Here is a 20,280-nt window from a genome sequence, read left to right as displayed (position 1 = left end):
GCTGAAATGTTACTAAACATAGCAAGAAAGTCCCTGAGTTAGCAATAGTGGTATGCAAACGTGCAGACATGACTTGGTGGGCTAGTCTATCAGTCAAACCTTTCTCCCGGAGAATAGAAGAGGACAGTGGGTAATTTTCTTTTTTAATCACCTGGATGTCCTGAATGTCCTGCCCCAAGTGGAGGAGTTTAAGTATCTCGGGAACTTGTTCATGAATGAGAAAAAAATGGGGTGGGAGATCAATAGGTGGACTTTTACAGCGTTTGCAATGAAGCGGGCCCTGTACCAGTCTGTGGTGAAGAGAGAGCTCAATCAGAAAGCGAAGCTCTCAGTTTACAGATTTGGTCCAAGCGGATGGGGAGAGGGAAGTCTGGTCCTGCCTATTAGGCTGCTACCACTATGACCCGACTCTGGACAACCAGAAGAAACTGGATGGATGGACGAACGGTTATTGTTCTGAAATCTTCCAGTCACAGCATTATGCCACAATGTCTTTCATGCTACGCCCGTATTTACTACGGTAAAGTTCTGGCAACAATTGTTAGTAATTTACTGTATTTTTACAATAAAATACCATTATGCTCACTTTTTTCTGTAATTAGTGATTTTCTGTAAATGGTTTATTTTTCTGAACTGTTAAAGTGACGGTTGCCAAAATACTATACTGTAATGTCTTACACACTATGGTTGTATTTACTAAAACATGGAAAAATTTCTGGCAACCACAGCTGTTGGTTTTGTATTGTAAATTAGACTTTAACAGTGTGTTTTTTTTCTTTGATAATCTGAACTTGAGGCTGACTGAGTCCATTTCTTGCAAGATTGTTTGGATTTATCTAAGATAACTTTTCAAACAGGTGTTTATTTTCTGTGAAAAAAATGCAGTTTCCATACCACACACAATTCCTGCATGAGCACACACTTGAAGCAAGCACAAGGTTTTGTTGAAGAAGGTTCTTCTTGATAATTCCCAGACAGTACATCTTTCTTTAGCAGCTACTTGGCAGTTATGGTTCCCTCAATGATCTGAACCTCACCACATGCAGCACAATGCCTCCCCAAACCATGACTCCCACCACTGTGCTTGACTGTGGGTAAGACACATTTGTTTTTGTATTCCCACCAAGAGTATTTTGGTGCCATCAGAACATAGGAGATGGTTCTGCATGAATGTTCCTTTGTATGTATACGGTAATCTGTTTCAAGTTTCCCCACAGCATCTCATTGAGATTAAGATCCATGCTTTGACTCTGTCCATGATTTGGAATTTTAGAAATGTTTGGGTGGGTTAGCTCTTCATCCATCCATCCATCCATCCATTTTCTGTTCAACCTTGTCCCTAATGGGGTCGGGAGGGTTGCTGGTGCCAATCTCCAGCTACGTTCCAGGCGAGAGGCGGGGTCACTCTGGACAGGTCGCCAGTCTGTCACCGGGGTTAGGTCTTAGAGACTTATTTTATTGTCATTGCTCAAAGAAGCATAAGTAAAATTGGCAATAAAATGTCATTGCTTGGGCACCGGAGCACACACAGAAACACAAGTGTGCCTATAATTACATAATAAACAAATAATAATGTATTGCTAAGTACATATAACTTAGTATTTTCAAGCAGTTCAGACAGTTTTAGTGATGGAATTGTTGAGCAATCTGATTGCCAGTGGGAGACAGCTTTTTCTGAGTCTGGCTGTTTTACAGCGGATGCCACTGAATCTTCTGCCAGATGCCAACCGGATGAACTGACCATGGAGAGGACGGGTGGAATCAGAGAGGATCTGGTTTGCTCTGGCTAAGCAGAGTCTGTGTGCAATGGTATGTATAGGGGGGAATGGAGACCCAATGATCCTCTCTGCTGTCTTCTCCACTCTTTGCAGAGACTTCCAGTCTGAGGCCTTGCAGCTTCCAGACCAGATGGTCAGCAGGCTCTCAATGGTTCCTCTGTATAAGGTGGGAGGGTAGCCCTTCTCATTTGTCTCATTCACTGCTGTGCCTTTTTCACCAGGGAAGTGATGTGAGTTGTCCAGCTGAGGTTGTCTGTAATGTGAACCCCCAGGAACTTAGTGCTGCTGACGATCTCCACTGCTTTGTCATTAATGAGGAGTGGTGTGTGGTTTGATTGGGACCTTCTGAAGTGGACAATGATTTTTTTTGTCTTGTCGACATTCAGGAGCAGGTTGTTTATTCTGCACCAGTCCACAAGATGTTGTACCTCTTTTCTGTAGTTCACTTCATTGTTGTCCTGAACAATGAAGGAGACCAATGTTGTGTCGCCTGAATATTTCATGCTGTGGTTGGTGTTAAACCTAGGATGACAGTCGTGGGTGACAAACAGCAAAAGGCTCAGAACACAGCCCCGGGGGAACCAGTGTTCAAATAAATGACATTGGAGGTGTTATGACCCACACGGACAGCCTGAGTTCTTTCGGTGAGCAAGTCCAGCAGTCAGTTGCACAGTGGAGTGTTGAAGCCCAGGGAGACCATTTTGCATACCAGATCCTGGAGAATGATCATATTAAATGCAGAGCTGAAGTCCAAAAACAGTATCCGTAGGTGGGTGTTTCTGTTCTCCAGATGTACCAGGCTCAGGTGAAGAGCAGTGGAGATGGTGTCTTCAGTCGAGCGGTTAGGTTTGTATGCAAAGTGGAATGGGTCAAATGATGGAGGCAGTAAAGATATTATGTGATCCTTAACCACTCTCTCGAAGCACTTCATGATGATAGATGTTAATGCAACTGGCCGAAAGTCATTAAACATGTGATGGATGGTTTCTTGGGCACTGGAATAATAATAATAATATGTTAGGTTAGTGGTATTCATTCCTGGCCCCCAGGATCCTCTGTTCTGCAGGCTTTAGGTGTTTTCTTGCCTCCACACACCTAGCTTAAATTCCCTTAAAAAATATCAGGCTTCTGTGTCACTTAATGGCATCCTGAGGAGTTGATGCATTCATTTGATTCAGGTGTACTGATGCAGGAAAGCATCTAAAATGTGAAGCATAGTGGATCCCGAGGACCAGGACTAAAACTACTGTTTTTGAGCCATTGTCATTTGACTAAGTCAAGTTATTGTTTATGTATTTCTCAAGCTCCTCATGCTGCAGTAATGTTTCCCCAAACACTACTGGTCTCCCAGACATGCCACTTCCTGGTCTTTGTCTAAATTCTTCCTGCCAAACCTGTGATCATCCATCCATCCATCCATTTTCTGAACACCCTTCTTCCCTAATGGGGTCGGGAGGGTTGCTGGTGCCTATCTCCAGCTGCGTCCCGGGCGAGAGGCGGGGTTCACGCTGGACAGGTCGCCAGTCTGTCGCAGGGCAACACAAAGACACACAAGACAAACAACACACTCACACCTAGTGAGAATTTAGAGAAACCAATTAACCTGACAGTCATGTTTTTGGACTGTGGGAGGAAGCCGGAGAACCCGGAGAGAACCCACCATGCACAGGGAGAACATGCAAACTCCATGCAGAAAGATCCCCGGCCGGGAATCAAACCCAGGACCTTCTTGCTGCAAGGCAACAGCTCTACCAACTGCACCACTGTGCAGCCCACCTGTGATCATAATCATTTCAATTGGAATGACCTATAGAGGTGCAATAATTCATTCTTCGATAGAAATTACATTTTTAATAGCTTTTATCAAACATTTATAAATTTTTAAAATAGTTTGTCATTTTATACTTATGTTACTTTAACTAGCATTTTTAAAACTGACATTAAATCTAAAATTGTATTAGACAAATATACAGGTGTTTTTCTTTCTTCTTTTTTTTTTACATTAGTGTATAACTCAAGTCTTCAGATCAGTGATATATTAGTTGGATGTGTGTCAAATAAGCCTGGCTATCTGCAAAGGTTCGTAGTCCATCTCAGGAGCGACTGCATCAGCTAAAATGTCAATGATCTCTTTTGGCTATAAATGAAAAATTGTATCAATTAGTATTTTATATATGTACAAATGTCTTGTATTTGGGTGAAAGCATTTTTTTCCCCCTGTACACTGTCTCAGCTGTGTGTATGTGTTTGTGTGAGTCTGTGTGTACACACAAAGAAACATTATGACCACCAACTTCTCCAGAATAAGAAATTTTACAACAAATCAGTCTTATGTTTTGACGCATTTTCATAAATGACTTCCTTTTCCTATTTCTTGTCTGTAACATTATTGTTACATAACTAATTGGTTTTTGATATTTGCTATCATTCTAAGCTCTCTCCACCTCATCTATGTCTTTTATTGTCTTTACCTTATCTCATCTCAAAAACCTCTAATAGAGGAAAATAGCACGTAATTTTCTAATTTCCACTATTTCCACTGCCCTTTGGCACTGCCACCCACCTGAATGTTCTCGTCTCCCCAGTCACGCTGTCCAGCACATCTCTCCAATCATTATCTTTTTTTTTTTTTTTTTTTTGCTTTTTGGTCCAATATGTTTTATCAAACAACCTGTTTCAAACAAAAATGTTTAATAAATTTTTTTTGGTGTTTTGTTATATATATATATATATATATATATATATATATATATATATATATATATATATATATATATATACATATATATAAATACCCACTTCATGCATTGTATGAATTGAAATACTCTTAGGAAACCAGACATGACAGGCAGTCAAAGGTTTTACCACCATTTTCAAACATGCTCTGCTTCTACTTGTTTCCAAATATGCACATAAAATGTTCTGCATTCTGCGAAGGCACATGCGCCTGGGATGCATGCGCCTTCTCCATTCTAGTTTTACTGTTCACTGAAGAAGCATATACACACAGACAAATATACACCCCTCCACCCACACACATACAAAGTATGTCTTTCTATCTTTACAAGCACTATGAATTAAATTGCATTCAATTCACACCTTAGTTCTAAACCTAAACCTTGGGCCCCAGAAGGACCAGCTGATCTCCACAATGTAGTATGTGTTAGGAAAGTGACAATGTATCAAATGCAAGTACACAGACACACACTCGTACAAATTATGCAAACACACAAACTAGAGAGATGACAGACTTCGTAAGGCAAATCTTTATTGAGGTCTGTGATAATAAAAGCTGAAATAAGCCGAACACCTTAGTGATGTTAGCAGAACACCTTTTCCTAATTAAAAAACATGTTTGTTATACTTGTGCTGATAATGACTTCAGATGGACGATGAAGCTAAGGTAAAGAGCTGAATAATGTTTCAGCTGTGCCAAGCACTCAGAAATCTGGCTGTACCTTCTAATTCCAGAGGTTTAAGTTTTAATAATAAAATGTTTAATCATTTAAATTTTGTATTCTGTAATAAACTTTTAAATAAGTAATAGCCTACTATAAAAATGTGATATTATGAATCACTTGATTGTATTTAGGTATTGGTGAACTTATCTTTTATATACACTGTGTTCCAAATTATTATGCAAACTGGACTTATGTGTCATAAAGATAACATTTTTTGTTGTGCTATTAAATTTAAAGATGGTATTATAGTGCTTGAATCACTATAATTAATTTCAGAGAGCTGGGTTGATTAGTTTGTCTGGTGAGCTCAATTAAAGGAAATCTACTTCAGAAGGATGTTCCGCATTATTAAGCAGGCCACAAGTTTCAAGCAATCGAGCTTTGGAACTGACGTCACTGCGTGTGATGTTTACGTCGCTGGGCGCCATCTTGTATGGCCACATACCAAAACAAACTTTTTCCGGCGTTTTCACTGTGCTACCGACCGCAGTGAAGTTGTTTCAAGTTGGATATTGGATATTCACACACTGCACTAATGCAGTAACAGCACACAGAGCAACACTTGTCGGAAACATGCCTGGAGTTTAAAATCCTTTGAGAATATTTTTCCAAAGAAAAGTGCAAAACTTTTGAAATATAGCAAACACATTTATGTACTTTCACTATGACCCACAGAACAAAAATAAGTTTTGAGTGAAATTAATAGAATAACCTCAATACAAAAAAAATAATCTATTATGGCCATTGCCTTCCTATGCAATTCCACTTGTTTCTCATCTCCCTTCAGTTGTCTGTCTGGTATTTCTCAAATTGAGCTTGAACAGAAGGAGTTGTAAACGATGTTGTGTTTCTGTGCTGTTTCAGATTTATAGTCTGGCTATGGTTGTAGTTTTACAATGACAGCAGAGGAAGAGATTGAAGCAATTTGGTCCATGTTGGCCACGCTTCTAATTAATTAAAGCTAAAGAGGAATGCTCAAGTCATTTTAGTGCTGAAAACGGCCTCTGCCAGCGTTTGGAGTTCCAGTCCTTCCTCTGAAAATCCTTCATCACAACCCGTCAGCCGGTCTGATGGCTGCAGCAGCACTTTGGCAGGAAATGGCAGGAAGGTTTTCACTGTCTGTGAGGCTCGACAAAGCATAGTGGACAAGTTTCAGCAATAAGACAACATAATAAGAATCTTGGAATCAGTGAGAATAATAGCACACAAGCAACTAGTTTTCATGCTTCTGTTAGTGCTACTAGCGCAGACGTTTTAGCAGGAAAATGTTTGAACATGGAGCCAAAGATAGGGGATTTATGCAAAAAGCAAACAAGGTTAGATCAATAGCATGGTCACGTGATGCAGAGCCATCAACAAAATGCATCAAGTTTGGTTTAGTTAAAAGATTTTAGTTAGTGAAGATCAAGGTAAAAAAACCTTTTTATTTATTTTTTTTAGTCTAATAGACAAAGTTTATCAAACACAGAACATGTAAACAAACATTCACTCCAACATGAAACAGACACAAACAAACGTTGCCATCAGAATTTGGAATCAGTCAAAATTTCATCAGTCAAACATTTACAGTCAGTCCTCATTTTGTATATATTGTCTTCAATCGAAATGACCAAATTTACTGAAGCTTCAAAGAGTTTAAATTTTCATTCAACAACATACATTAATGTTTGAATTCAACTCTAATGTACAGGATCCTGTTTTTAAGTTTTAAGCTATGTGTGCACATACAAAAGAGATCTCAATTAATCATTAATTAATTAAGTTTTTTAATTTTTCATAACTAGTAGGTCCAGGACAACAAAAAATCTTTTAAACTCAAAGTTCAAATTTATCACAGCTGTATTTTATAGGAACTTTCCTTCATTCAATTTAAACGCAACCAAATATTATATGGTATACCAAAATATTATAAACACTGCAGTAACAAGGATCTGAAATTCTTAACACACAAAAAAATATTTTGTAATATTTTATGTAACTCAGCAAAGATTTTCAAAAAAGGAAGGAAAAAGTCTTTAAAAATGTTTAGAGACAAGGGACATGGGTATTTTATATAGGACCACTTTGTAATTCTCATTGATAACATTACATTTACTGTCTGTGTCTGCAACAGTTCAGCCTTTTCAATTATTTATTTATTTTAACTTTTCTTTCAGAACCATTTTCCTTTTGCTTAAAGTGTTCTCCAACATCTTATTTGTTATATTTCAATGGCATAATTTTGTTACAGAACTCCAGTTATTGCAGTTTCCTTTCACAGTTTCTCAATCTGTGGCTCATGGACCCCTAAAGGTTCTTTGGTTTTTCTGTTCAGGACTCAGAGATAACAGGGGCACAAAACTCTATTGAAGTCATTCTTTTCTCACTAATTTCTAAATGTGTACAGGGTTAGTAGCAAGCAGTCTTCGTTGCAGTGGCTGTATGTGTGTGTGCGGCACTTATCTTAAATGTCTTTTCGCTCCTCTCCCCCGCCTCTTGTCGGCGTCGCTGCAGCGAAATCCTCCCCCGTCTCTCTCCTCTGGCTTCCTGTCAGTCAAACTGGTCCTGGCGTTGGATTTTTGGGTTGTCCAGATCGTCCCTCAGTCAATGTCCATGTTGTCCATAGATGAAATAAGCATCAAACAGTTCAGTCTTCTTCTCTCACAACTCTGAAGCATGTTTATCTTTTCCTTCTCCACGCTGATTCAGACCAGCGGAGATTGTTAAAGCTCAGTTGCACACAGTTTTCAGTCCAAGCAGGAGACTGACAGTCGTCCCCCGAATGTAAATGTTCCATCAGTTCTCTGGTGTCAAAAGAAAACTTAGGATCCACAGACACTTCAGTGCCTGGAGGTGATGGAGGTCTTCTTTGTCTTCTTCATCTTCTCGATTCTCTGGATCCTCTCAGTCACTTTCACCGGCTGCTTTTTGTAGGAGGGACATCATCTGGTCCATGGGAGGACAGTTTGAGGAGTTGAGGTCAGAGGTCAGATGCACTGCAGCGAGGCTCAGACAGAGAGAAAGAGAAGCAAGTAGAAGTTGATTAGGGCTTGTTTTGTTGCTTTCCTTGTTTTCCTATACATATGTATTTATGAATCTTATTTTAAACTTTTGCATGATCATAGAGTTTTAGTCATTTAATCTCCATCCAGTATGCCTTTAGTAAGAAAGGGTCCCTTATAAATAAATTTATTGATTGATCCTTTTAATAAATAAAATCATTTTTGTTCAAACAGAGAAAAAAAACAAACAAAACAAATTTTGTTTTAAATATTAAGGATTGTAATTTATCCACAAAATATTTATGTTCAGCATTTTATTCTGGAGCCGTGGAGCTGACCAACAGCCCTCTTCTCTATTTCGGCACCAAACTGTCATGGAAAAAATCTATTTCCAATCACTGTTCAGGTAAAATCACTCAATCAGGTTTATTCATATATTGTGCACAATACAGAGAGCTTGTAGGACAATCAGTAATGAAGCAAGTCTGGATGAAAAGCTCTGCCAGGCAGAGAAACACATGAGTTTTATACAAAGGGATAAGAGATCCAAAGCATGGGAAACAGACTGGTTCCTATGTAGCTGTGAAAAACAACATCCAACCTTGTACATGTAACCAAAATAGTTTTAACTTGGTGGGAATATTCAGGAACTTAGAAGAAACATATAACAATACAGCTAGCAGGTGTGACCTTATTGTAATTTTTCCACTACAAAAGATAAATGTTATTTTCATGTTATGGTGGTAGTTTGTCACAATGGAGTTATTTTTTTTAAATTACTGAAAAAAGAAGAGAAAAGTGGATCTACAATCTACAGTTAAAAACAGGAGGTGCGTAAACTAATAATGCCAGAGTTTGCTGCCCCCACTTTCTAACAGAGATGATCACATAGTTTAAATTGCATTTCCAGATATTTTATTAAACAGTTACTTAGAAGGACAACCACTCATTTGTAAGGTAAGATATACTATTTTTTACACCCTAGCTTGGTAGTCCTCAGAGTGGTAATTTTGTTAGAAGCTAACTCAGTGCCAAGTCCCAGACAGAAAATACAATGTTTATTCAGTGGGACTTTCATGCAAAAAAAAAAAAAAAATACGAAAAGAAAGAAAAAGAAAAAAAAGCTAAATAAATTACATCTAACTGACCCTGCCATACAGTCACAGCTCACTGTGACTGTTCCCCCACATGGTTTGTGTCTGGACACAAACTATATTTGTTTCCAGACACGAACATGTTTCTGTAGATCTCTACAAATGGTTGACCTACATCGGACCAGAATCCAGCGTCCTACATCTCAATATATTTAGTTTACAGAAGCTAAATAATTGATTTACCTGGATATCCAAGCACATAGAAATAACATGGGTTAGTTTGTTAGTGTTAGCACTGCTATCATTTAACTAATTACTTAAAATAGCACAACTCACTACTCACCCTGCAGAAACAAGTTGACAGCCATTTAACACTTTTTTGATCCTAAATGTTTGACCCAACCTGAAACTAAATGACTGTATTCTCCAGGCTTTTGAAAACTTTCATTTGACATGTCGTATAATATGAACACTGCTGCACCAGTTAGTAATTTGGATCACCTTGACACCAGGCAAATCCTCAATATTATATGACAAGTCTTTTTTATTGAGATAATACGGATCATATCCTAAATATACACATATTTTTTGAGATACCTCATCAGTTCCAGCCTATTTAGGGCATTAGCTACTACTTGTGATGCATTTTGCTCTGTTTTGAACTGGAGAAATCTACTTCCGGACCTACATCTGAATTTCAAGCGTCATCCGGGTCACATGTCTGAAACCCAGCAATACAGTGGGCAGAATATGATTACATACTGAGGGAGCAATTCAGTAAGTAATTAAGCAATACTATCACATAGAAATCGTTACTGAAAAAAAAGAAGAAAAAAAAATCTGTTCCACTTCAGCCCTAGTGGCCGTGGGGGCCGAAGTGACCGCCTGGTTTGCTTATGTTTGGGCCGGCCCTGAGCTCAACTCTAAATAAAGTAATTCTGTCAAAAGCAATAAGTACCTCGTGTTTTTCACCATGTAAGTAATGGTTACTTCATAAATATAAGTCGTTAGTGTATTTTGTTGGTAGCTTAGTAAGATTAACTGATTTTTGTAAGTCAGGGTTAAAAGGATTAAAGAGCATTCGTGACAGAAAAGAGGACACGGTCGTGTTACGGTGAGCTCCGGGGTTTCTGGGGTGGAGGTGAGTGGGCTGCAACGTCACGGACTTTATCTCCTCCCTACAGTTTTATAGTCGGTGACGTAGGGCCCAGAAAGTAGTTTAAAAAGCTTGCGAACACCCCGCTGCAACACTGCATCAGGTTCAGCTCACTGGCTGCCCGTTGAGGTTGAGCTCGTCGGAGATAAGTTGGACCTCTGTTCGTGGATCAGCTCGTGTAGAAACACCTGCGGAGAGACCGTTTCATGCACAGATTTATCAAACACAGACGCAAGTCTCCCGCTTTCTTTTCATCCCTGTTTGGAGAGAAATTGTAGAAAAACTTGTTTTCACTTCATCAGAGGTAAGACGCAAATATATTTCCTTATTTACAGTCACAGTTATTAGCTACGAGAACTTAGTGTTTTATTTTTTTACATACAGTATCAACTAATGAGACACTGTGACTTTTATTCACATCATATAGGCAAATATCACTTTAGTCTAATAAATAATTTGATACCACAAATTATGCAAAGAGCTTGTGATTGCCTTGAACATAGATAAATAATAATAGCATAGGAAGTTGATAGTTGTTAAATAATCAGTTAATGTATATCAGGTTCGTGCTGTACTTGAGCTGTTTTATAAAATTCATAGCAGAACACTCAATCAGAGCAGTAATGAGAATAACTGCTGTGATTTTGCGTCCCTAGCCGATGGCTGTAATCGCTCAGTGCTGCTGCCTGTGGATGTTGCTTGCGGGAACATGCGTGTTGCTGGTGGCTGGAACAGATTGCGGGACGGAGTGCGCACGTTGTGTGTACGGTCTGCAAGGACAAGTATCTGCTTTCTCAACTCAGGTACTGTAGGTTCATTCATTTTATCTTCTAGGGCGATAGAGACCAAGAGAGACAATTTGATCACTTAATCACTTCAAACATGACATACACAGGAATGTTTTTCTACCTCAGTACAAAGCAATTAATTACTACATTTTATACTGGTGATAGATAGATAGATAGATAGATAGATAGATAGATAGATAGATAGATAGATAGATAGATAGATAGATAGATAGATAGATAGATAGATAGATAGATAGATAGATAGATAGATAGATAGATAGATAGATAGATAGATAGATAGATAGATAGATAGATAGATAGATAGATACTTTAGAAAGAAAATTCTGTGGGGTTCATGTTCAAGTTTTATGGTTTCAAAAAGTCAGTTCAGTTTGTTGTTTTTTCAACTATCCTTATTTCCTAATTCTTTCATTCCTTTGTGGCTTATTTTTAAAATTAATTTTGCAACTATGTTATTTTTATATAATGTTTGTTGTATGTTTGTGGTAGCAGTGTACAATATATTAAACTAATGATACCAGTGAGGAACTAGTTAAGTTTATTTGTACAAACAACTTAGCATGTTACATAATAAAAACATAATACAATAACTAATCATAAGCACCAGACATTACATATTGTTGAATGCTATCATGAAAATCATCAAGGATAATAATTATAAAATATATTAAATAATATAATAAAAAATCAGTATGTTAATTTTTTCTAAGCTACATTTAGAAAACACAAAACAAACAAAAATAGGCACATTAAACCCTGACATTGTTCTGATATGGAGGCAGGTTTTCATCTTAGTGGTTTCTCTTTTTTATACTTGAACACTCATCTTTTCTTCTTCTCTTTCTCTTTGCATTTTAGTGCATTGTTTGCATTATTCTCTTCCCAGTTAAAATCTCAGTAAAGTACTGACACAATTTAAAATAAATATCTTCATGAATGAAAAGGAACATTGAGTGTTCACTGTGTCTGTGAGAGGGAGGGAATTACAAACATGGAGTAAAGCTCTCTGCAGAATATAGGTGAGCTTAAAAGGGGATGTTTATTTGGAAAGGATTTACCATTTACATTTTACTCAGTGGGTTGATGATTAAAACAATTAATTAGTGTGCATACTCATTAACTCTAAAAACTGGTGAGTACTCTTCCCTTCTGATGCCTGCTTTCATGTTTGGCATTTCTTTATATAAAAAAAGGCCCATAATATTCACATTTTTAAAGTAAATCAAATCTTTACTTAGAACATGTATTTGTGAATATCCATCCCATTGTGTAATTGTGTAATCCATTCTGATCATTCTTCATTTGGTTTTGCCCTCCAGATACTCTACCACCCATTCCATTATTATTTTTGATCAGTAATGATATATCAGTCTTGCACAGCAGAAACAGACTTAAAGCTGTTGGAAGAGTAAAATCCTGTCCTGGTGAGTAAAAATGTAAGGGATCAGATCAGAGCCAACTAGAAATCCAAGAAAAAGAGAAGTTTTGAAGAATTCCAGTTTTTCAGGAGGCAAATCAAAACTCACAGAATACTAACCGCCCCAACAAACACCGCACTCCCAATACGCTTAAACAAATGTCTTTATTTTCAAATCAGTCTGTGACATAACAGAAAACAGCCATTGACAGCCAACAGATTCCAGGATTAGTTTGACTACAAATCATTTTAATAACTAAATAAGATTACAGTTAGATTGGATTTAATTGACTCTCCTGTTACTGAACATGAATTTGACAAAAACTTTGTGACAATATTGCATTTACTAATTTTTTGCAGTATGTCGATCTGAGTGACAAGACTGCCACAGTTTCAGCAGCAGATGTTATGTAATGAACCTTTAGGCAAAGCAATGGGCTGGAAGCTTCAGTGCTTCACGAGGCTTCATTTGGCCACCATTTTCAGGTAGTATTATGTCCTCATTCAGTTCAATTTTCCTGTTCATTAATTTGGTCTTCATAAGCCTGCAGCTATGAAAGCTCTGCACAAATCCTGTCAGGGCAATCAAAGCAATTTCTCTGTTGACAGTTTAAGTCAAATCCAGTCGAACTCTGAGATTTGCTGTTTTGTCAAAGTGCAGCAGCTGGGATTTAGTGGTTGCAGTTAATGCTCTGGTTGTAACATGGAGTGTCAACGTTACTGTGTAGTGTTTGATTGTAACCTGATGGACACAACTTTTTTCAGGAAAAATGGCATTATTACTGAATAATGTTTTTAAAAGACATTTTATTGAGGTTTTTAAAAGCCTCATGAGAACCCCTAGGCTCATGTTGCTCATAGCTGTTAACTATGAACATGCTTTTTTGCCTTTCCTTTGTCACATAGTATCATATTATAGTTATGGAGGAAAAAACTAGGCACTGTAAACTTGTGCAGTTTTCTTTGTGACTCAGAAGCCTCTCACAGTATCCACTAAGCAGGATTTAATGTGTATCTTTTTCCTCTGTGCTGAAAAGCACAGTCATGTCATATTGTCATATTTCCTTGCAAAATTAAGGATAGCAACAAATTATTTCACTCCAGCACAAGTGAATCAACAAGTAACAGTAGAAGATATTACTTTTTTTGGACATAAAACCACTTAATTGCTCACACAATTTATATTACACAGTAAAATATGAGGAAAAGGAGCAGGAATTAAGGAAGCAATTGAAATGCATAAATATCTAGAAATAAATATATTTAAAATATAAACATTCTATGTAGTACATCCTATCATATTAATATTAATATTAATATTAATCATATGTTCCCACATCATTGTCACCTTGACTGCTGCTGTTCATTGGAACTATGCTGCCACCAATTTGGTAACCCTCTTCTCTTTCAGACCCCTTTGTTCCCTGGAATGGATATTATATTTTTTATGGGATTAAACCAATAATATAAAAAGGAATTTGGATCTTACAGATTGGTTTCTTATTAAACAAAAACAATGACATTTAGAATCTTAACTTGATGCTAGTGATTTTCAGGCATCAGACAAGATGAGCATGTGTATGAAACGAGAGACGGGGAGGAGTAAGCATCTGTTTTCCATCCAAAATATTCATTTATGTTTCATCCTATACTCTACAACATCCTTGGAAATGTCATTGTCTCGGAACCACAGAAAGTGCAAGTAGTTCCTGTCTTGCCCATGAACGTTGAAACAGTAAAACATCTGTTCAGTGTCTGCTACAAAGGCTACAGCTTTCATCCTGAAGTGCATTAAAACACCTAGCAGAGAATTGTTTAGATCAGATCCTGTTAACAACACATCGTTCAGTGATGCACCCTTGTGTTTGGTGCTGCTGTCAAAGACGACCCTGATCTGTTTGGGTTTACGGGGGTGGTAAACACCTAATACTGGCAGATACCAACATTCCTCTCCATCTTTTGGGAGCAATTTCTGCATGTTTGTTTTTGAATACTTTGTCCATGAAAGTCACAAAGTGTTCTTTCATTTCCTCATTTCTTTCAAAGTTGTGAACAAGTGACATCAGCTGCTTCAGGGCCTGCAGTCTGTTGTTAGGGAGCTATTGGCATGGCATTTTGAATGGTAATTGTGCTGTCCAGCTGTTGTCTTTGTCATTTGTTAGTCCTTCTTCCATTATCTTTAAGAAGACATTGTCCTGATTGGAGAGTGAGATGTAATTGTCATGCCTGGTTTGTGTTCAAACACATTACATCCTAAGTGGTCTGGTTCACAAGCACTGTCAGGTAAGTAAGCACAGCATTTGATATGCCGCAGTTTGGTGCATTGTGTAAATCGGTTTTTAGCGTGAGATATGAGGCGAGCACAAAATCTCCTCCACGGGCTAAACCACTGGCACACTAATGCACCGTCCCACCGAGGAATACGGACATAAACTTTTCTCAAAGTGCAATTCAGACACAGAGTCATGAGCTGAGCAGCATTTGTGAGCTGTAATCCTTTGTTCCACAAATCTGGAACAAACTTCCAGAAAACTGTAAAACAGCTGAAACACTGACTTCCTTTAAATCTCAACTAAAAACCCACTTGTTTAGAGTTGTATTTGAAACGTAATCAATTGCAAATTTATTGACGGAATCTGACTTGATGTTGTGTTTTTGATGTTGATTCTATGCTGCATTATGTTTTTATGTTTGATTTGATGTAAAGCACTTTGAAATGCCTTGCTGCTGAAATGTGCTATACAAATAAAGTTTGATTGATTGATTGATTTGATTCCCAAAGATATGATTCTCACTACATGCTCAACGCACACCTCTGAAATCTTGACTATGTTATATTTGCGGTTTAAACACTGTTACTTTTAAATTTGATGCCTACCTTGATTAAGAATTTCCCAAAGAAACTCGAGTCCTCACTGGGCGTTTAAAAAAATGCCCGTATAGGTGAGCCTGTGTGCAGTGTAATTGGGTTCCGCTCCTGGCTTCGTGCCCTGTGCAATCCATCAACTATAAATCCATCTTTCAGGATTTAATCTGCTCTGCCAGTGAAATGGTGAGTGCAGAAAAGATGCTTGCAGTCCAGCTTATTAAATATATATATGTATATACATATAAATAAGCAAGCTTTTTTCTTTTATTTAAATCAAAACAACGCTTTACCCAGTGGGTAGGGCAAGTAAAGCCTGACAGTCCGCCAGGCTTCTAATACACTGGGAGAAACCCCAGTGAAAGTTCTAACAGTGTGTTTTCTTTTCTTCCAGACATGCTCTCTTGAGTGTGATGGTGTGATGGAGACCCAGAGACTTCGCATGTGCCAGGACTTTTTAACTGAGAGTGATGACAGTGTTTCTGTGGATGCTGACCCCCTTCAACAGCCAAGTCAGGAAGATGTGGATGCAATGATGACTGAGGAGGCTGTCCGTTCACGTAAACATCAAATTGATAAAAAGTATGGTGGTTTCATGAAACGTTATGGAGGTTTTATGTCTCGTCGTTCATTATCTGCCCAGAGGGCACTGAATAACCTGGAGAACCACAATGAGGAAGATGACACTCAGCTGGAAATCTTAAAGATCGTTGGTGCTACAAACGACCATGACATGGAGGAAAGTAGGGATGAAATGGAGGCAGTGAAGAGGTATGGAGACTTCAACCACCATAATAAAGGGGACATGATAAACGGCAATCTTCTTGAGGCACTTTTGGGTCATGCTCTTAAAAAGCGCTACGGAGGGTTCATGAGGCGGGTGGGAAGGCCTGCATGGCTTGTGAACAACAGCAAGAATAGTGGAGCTCAAAAAACGTCTGGGGAAAATGGAAGTGGGCGAAAAAAGAGGTATGGGGGCTTCATGGATTAGGAGCTAAAGTGGTCATCTCTTGTTATAGAAATGTCTTCTATCTTAAGGTGAAGACACTGAATCAATAAAGTGACAGAAATGCACATCCTGTCTTTGTGTAGTTTGTCACCTCTGCCTACACAGAACTGGTATACAAAAACATTTTGCAACTTTCTACTTTCATATTCTCTTGTATTTACACTGCAGGTACAGTTCATACATAGTTCAAAAAACAATTCTCAAACTTTTGTTCCTCAGTAAGTGAGTCAATACTCTCAGAGCACAAAGTTTTTAAAGCTTAAAGTATGACACCACAACCCACCCTTTTTATTCCACAAGAAATCAACCTGAAAGAATATAAAACCTTAAACAAAATCAATAGCAAAAATAAGTAAAACAATATATGTAGATCAAATGTAACAAAAACATGTTTGATGATTTAGAGGTCATCACAGGCAATTGTTTTTGCGAGGAGTTTTCCTCTGGTTGTAGTAAAATTGTGAACTGCAATTTCAATTGCTTCTATTGTGAACTGCAGCATTGTCCTGTTGAAAAACCCAATCATTACCACACAGACGAGGGCCCTCAGTCATGAGGGATGCCCTCTGCAACATCTCCACACAGCCAGCTGCTGTTTGACGTCCCTGCACAACCTGAAGCTCCATTGTTCCATTGAAGGAAAATGCACCCCAAATCATGATGGCGCCCCCACCACTGTGCCGTGTAGAAAACATCTCAGGTGGGATCTCCCTGTCATGCCAGTAACGTTGGAAGCCATCAGGACCATCAAGGTTAAATTTTTTCTCATCAGAGAAGACAACTTTCTTCCACCTTTCAATGTCCTATGTTTGGTGCACCTTTGCAAAGTCCAAACGGGCAATTTTGTGGCATTGAAGAGGATGTGGCCTTTGAAGACGTTTTTTGTTTCTGAAGCCCTTCTCTCGCAGATGCTGTCTGATGGTTATTGGACTGCAGTCAGCACCAGTAATGGCCTTAATTTGGGTAGAGGATCGTCCCGTGTCTTGACGGACAGCCAATCGGATCCTGCAGCTCAGAGCTGGTGAAATTTTTTGGGGTCTACCACTTAACTTTTTTGTTCCATAACCCTCAGGATTATTTAAAAAATGCAAAATGACTGTCTTACTGCGTCCAACCTCAGCAACAATGGCACGTTGTAAGAGGCCTTGCTTATGCAGCTCAACAATCCTACCATGTTCAAAGTCAGTGAGCTTTTTTTGCTTTTGCCACCAGGAGGTCTTGACAGTGTAAAGACTTCACAGAAAATGACATGGAATCCAGATGTTTGCACAGCTTTTGGCTTTTGAAGACTATGGTCTTAAACTTTTGATCAGCTGAAAAAATCATGTTTGAGTGTAAATGCAGTTTTCAGACAATTCCCTGCTCAAATGTTCTTGTCTCTTGCACTGATTTGTCCTTTTAACATTGTGAAGCTCTACTTAGAACCTTCTTAAGATTCAATGGTGAAAAATGCTAATTCTTGCAATTTTTGGATTGGTCTTAAGATTTGATCAGGAGTGTACTTTGCATACAGTAGAAAGTCACTCACCATGGAGAGATTCAAGAACATACAAAGTGGGGTTGTGTGGAGTCCTCAAAGGCTGGTGAAAACTATTTAAGACACAAATAAAACAGGTTTCTTAAACAAAACAATGCACATATTTTAGTTGTCAGCAGATCCAACAACTAACAATGCTGCAACACTGTGATGCAAAAGGAGTAGCGACCTCTCCTGAAAAAGCTTTATCAGTCTCCAGGAAGATGATCAGAAAAAACAAAAGTTCATAACTCACTGTTGTGTGGACATAATTTCCCACATCAGGCACTACTGCCTAAGTTGCAGTCAGACCAATCCACATACTGTGCTCCAAATGCAGAAATCATTTGGAAGCGGAACATTTGGTATGACTGCGATGAAGATAATTTCCCAGTCACTGTTTGAAAACACATTGTCTGATTTGTCAGGACACACAAAATTCCCCATCTGGAAGCATCAAAAGCATCCAAAGTATATTCAACCAGGAAAGACTCACAAAGACAGAGAGTGGTATTAGAAAGTTTAATTGACAAATGAAAGTTTTTGGCGCTTGGACCTAGAAGAACCGTTGTGCTGGTAACTGCTGTCAGAGAGAATCATTGCTGTGTATGAAGATTAGAAACATCTTCCCTCCTTGGGCCCAGACACTGGTGGTGAAGAGGATGCTGAAGATTGAATGGATATTGAAGAAATCTTGAGCTGAAGGGGTAGAAGAAGGAAGCAGATGAACAGCTGGACCTTATCAAGGGATCGACGCTTGATGATTGGAGGAGACCATCACCGATAGGTTGGAATCAAGACATGTGACGACATCATTCATGTCTCAGATCATGAGGAAATGAAAATCCCTCTTGTGATTCTAAAAGCCTACTAGAATTATGATCATTCAATTTCATTTAAGTTTAAGCCGAAATTATAAATGTTTTTACCTAAGATCAAAGAAAGCAACTACTGCCAAAACAGATTATTAAAATAAAATTCTTTTTGCTTTTTCTTTTATTGACATTATAACCCTGAGTGGGTTACCATGTGGGTTACCTACTTAGGGCAGGTAATCAAAGGAACCATTAAAGACAGCACAGACTCAGGATCCTTCACTGTCACTTAATTCACTGTTTGTGATAAATGAGCATAATCAGTGACATGCAACATTAATAGCAGAAATACATACAATCACAAAAGTCAAAGAAAACAATTCAACATGAATTCTTATTGTATGCAAATAGTGGATCAAAGGTGTGTCCCTGTCTAGCAAAAGTTTATATTTTAGTCTGACAATTTTATTAATTAAATACATTTTATTAATTTAATTTGAAATGGAAAACTTTTCACTTGTATGAAAATGTAGGAACACATTGCCTTTAATCATCGCACTACACTGAGCACAACTGTAACAAGAAATTACCACCAAGTATTTGAGACAAAAAGTGGGGAGAAGCGGTATAACAGTCTGGTCTAACTACAAAGTCACCCAAATTCTTGGCCCATTTATTAGCAAAACACCTCTTAAAGCTGTGGCATGTGGTAGGGTCACTAGATAAAACATGCCAAAGATTAATCTTAGAAGGAGGTTTAGGGGCTAAAACTGCATCTCTGTTCAGACTCTTAACTTCCTCATTACATTTTTCCATAACCTCTATCCTAAATCTGCCACATAGCTCTTTAGCTTCCATGTCAAAAGCTTCCTTTTGTATTACAAAACCCTCTGACTCTCAGAAGCTGACTGAAAGGAAGACACTTTTAAAGACTAGATAAATAACTACTGTAATCAGGCACGTGCAGAGGGGGGCCGAAGGGGGCTTGAGCCCCTGCTCTTTTTATCCTTGATGCCCCTGGTGGCCTTTTTGAGTTGTTTTTTTTGTTTTTTTCAAATATTTTTTTTAATTTATTTTTATTTTTAATCTGTATGTCAGAAGGCCTGTTTGTGCCCCTCAGCAAAAATATTTAGCTAAATATAATAATATAGCAAAATAAACTAGTCTGACTGCCCTCAGTCTAATAATGACTCCATGTTGTTCAGACACTGGGTCCATGGTGAGGAGGAGGTGGGCTGATCTGTGTCCTCTAAGTATCAAATTAAGGGCAAGAATATTTTTTCATACGCTGGTTTAGGAATAAAAACGTAGGTCTGATGTTAACGTTAGAAAAACTGTTTCTATTTATATTTTCTTAATTGTCCTCGCAGTAGCGGGA

The 20,280-nt window shown here is 38.2% G+C and overlaps 1 protein-coding gene across 1 annotated transcript; it reads left to right on the top strand.

The window, feature by feature from the left end:
* The first annotated feature begins 10,531 nt into the window (after nt 1–10,531).
* penka (proenkephalin a) lies at nt 10,532–16,636 on the top strand. Its single transcript, XM_044133421.1, has 3 exons — nt 10,532–10,774; nt 11,127–11,273; nt 15,957–16,636. Exons 2-3 carry the CDS (start codon nt 11,130–11,132, stop codon nt 16,551–16,553), a joined length of 741 nt encoding a protein of 246 aa, XP_043989356.1. The 5' UTR covers nt 10,532–10,774; nt 11,127–11,129; the 3' UTR covers nt 16,554–16,636.
* Nucleotides 16,637–20,280: the final 3,644 nt, after the last annotated feature.

Source organism: Gambusia affinis, linkage group LG12, assembly GCF_019740435.1.
Source record: "Gambusia affinis linkage group LG12, SWU_Gaff_1.0, whole genome shotgun sequence".
NCBI classification, from domain to species: Eukaryota; Metazoa; Chordata; class Actinopteri; order Cyprinodontiformes; family Poeciliidae; genus Gambusia; species Gambusia affinis.
This window is presented reverse-complemented; position numbering and strand designations above follow the sequence as displayed.

Bases quoted from the DNA above. Each gene is read 5' to 3' on its own strand.
- penka (XM_044133421.1), top strand. From the start codon at position 11,130: ATGGCTGTAATCGCTCAGTGCTGCTGCCTGTGGATGTTGCTTGCGGGA. The intron at 11,274-15,956 runs GTACTGTAGGTT...CTTTTCTTCCAG, and splicing joins TATCTGCTTTCTCAACTCAG to ACATGCTCTCTTGAGTGTGA.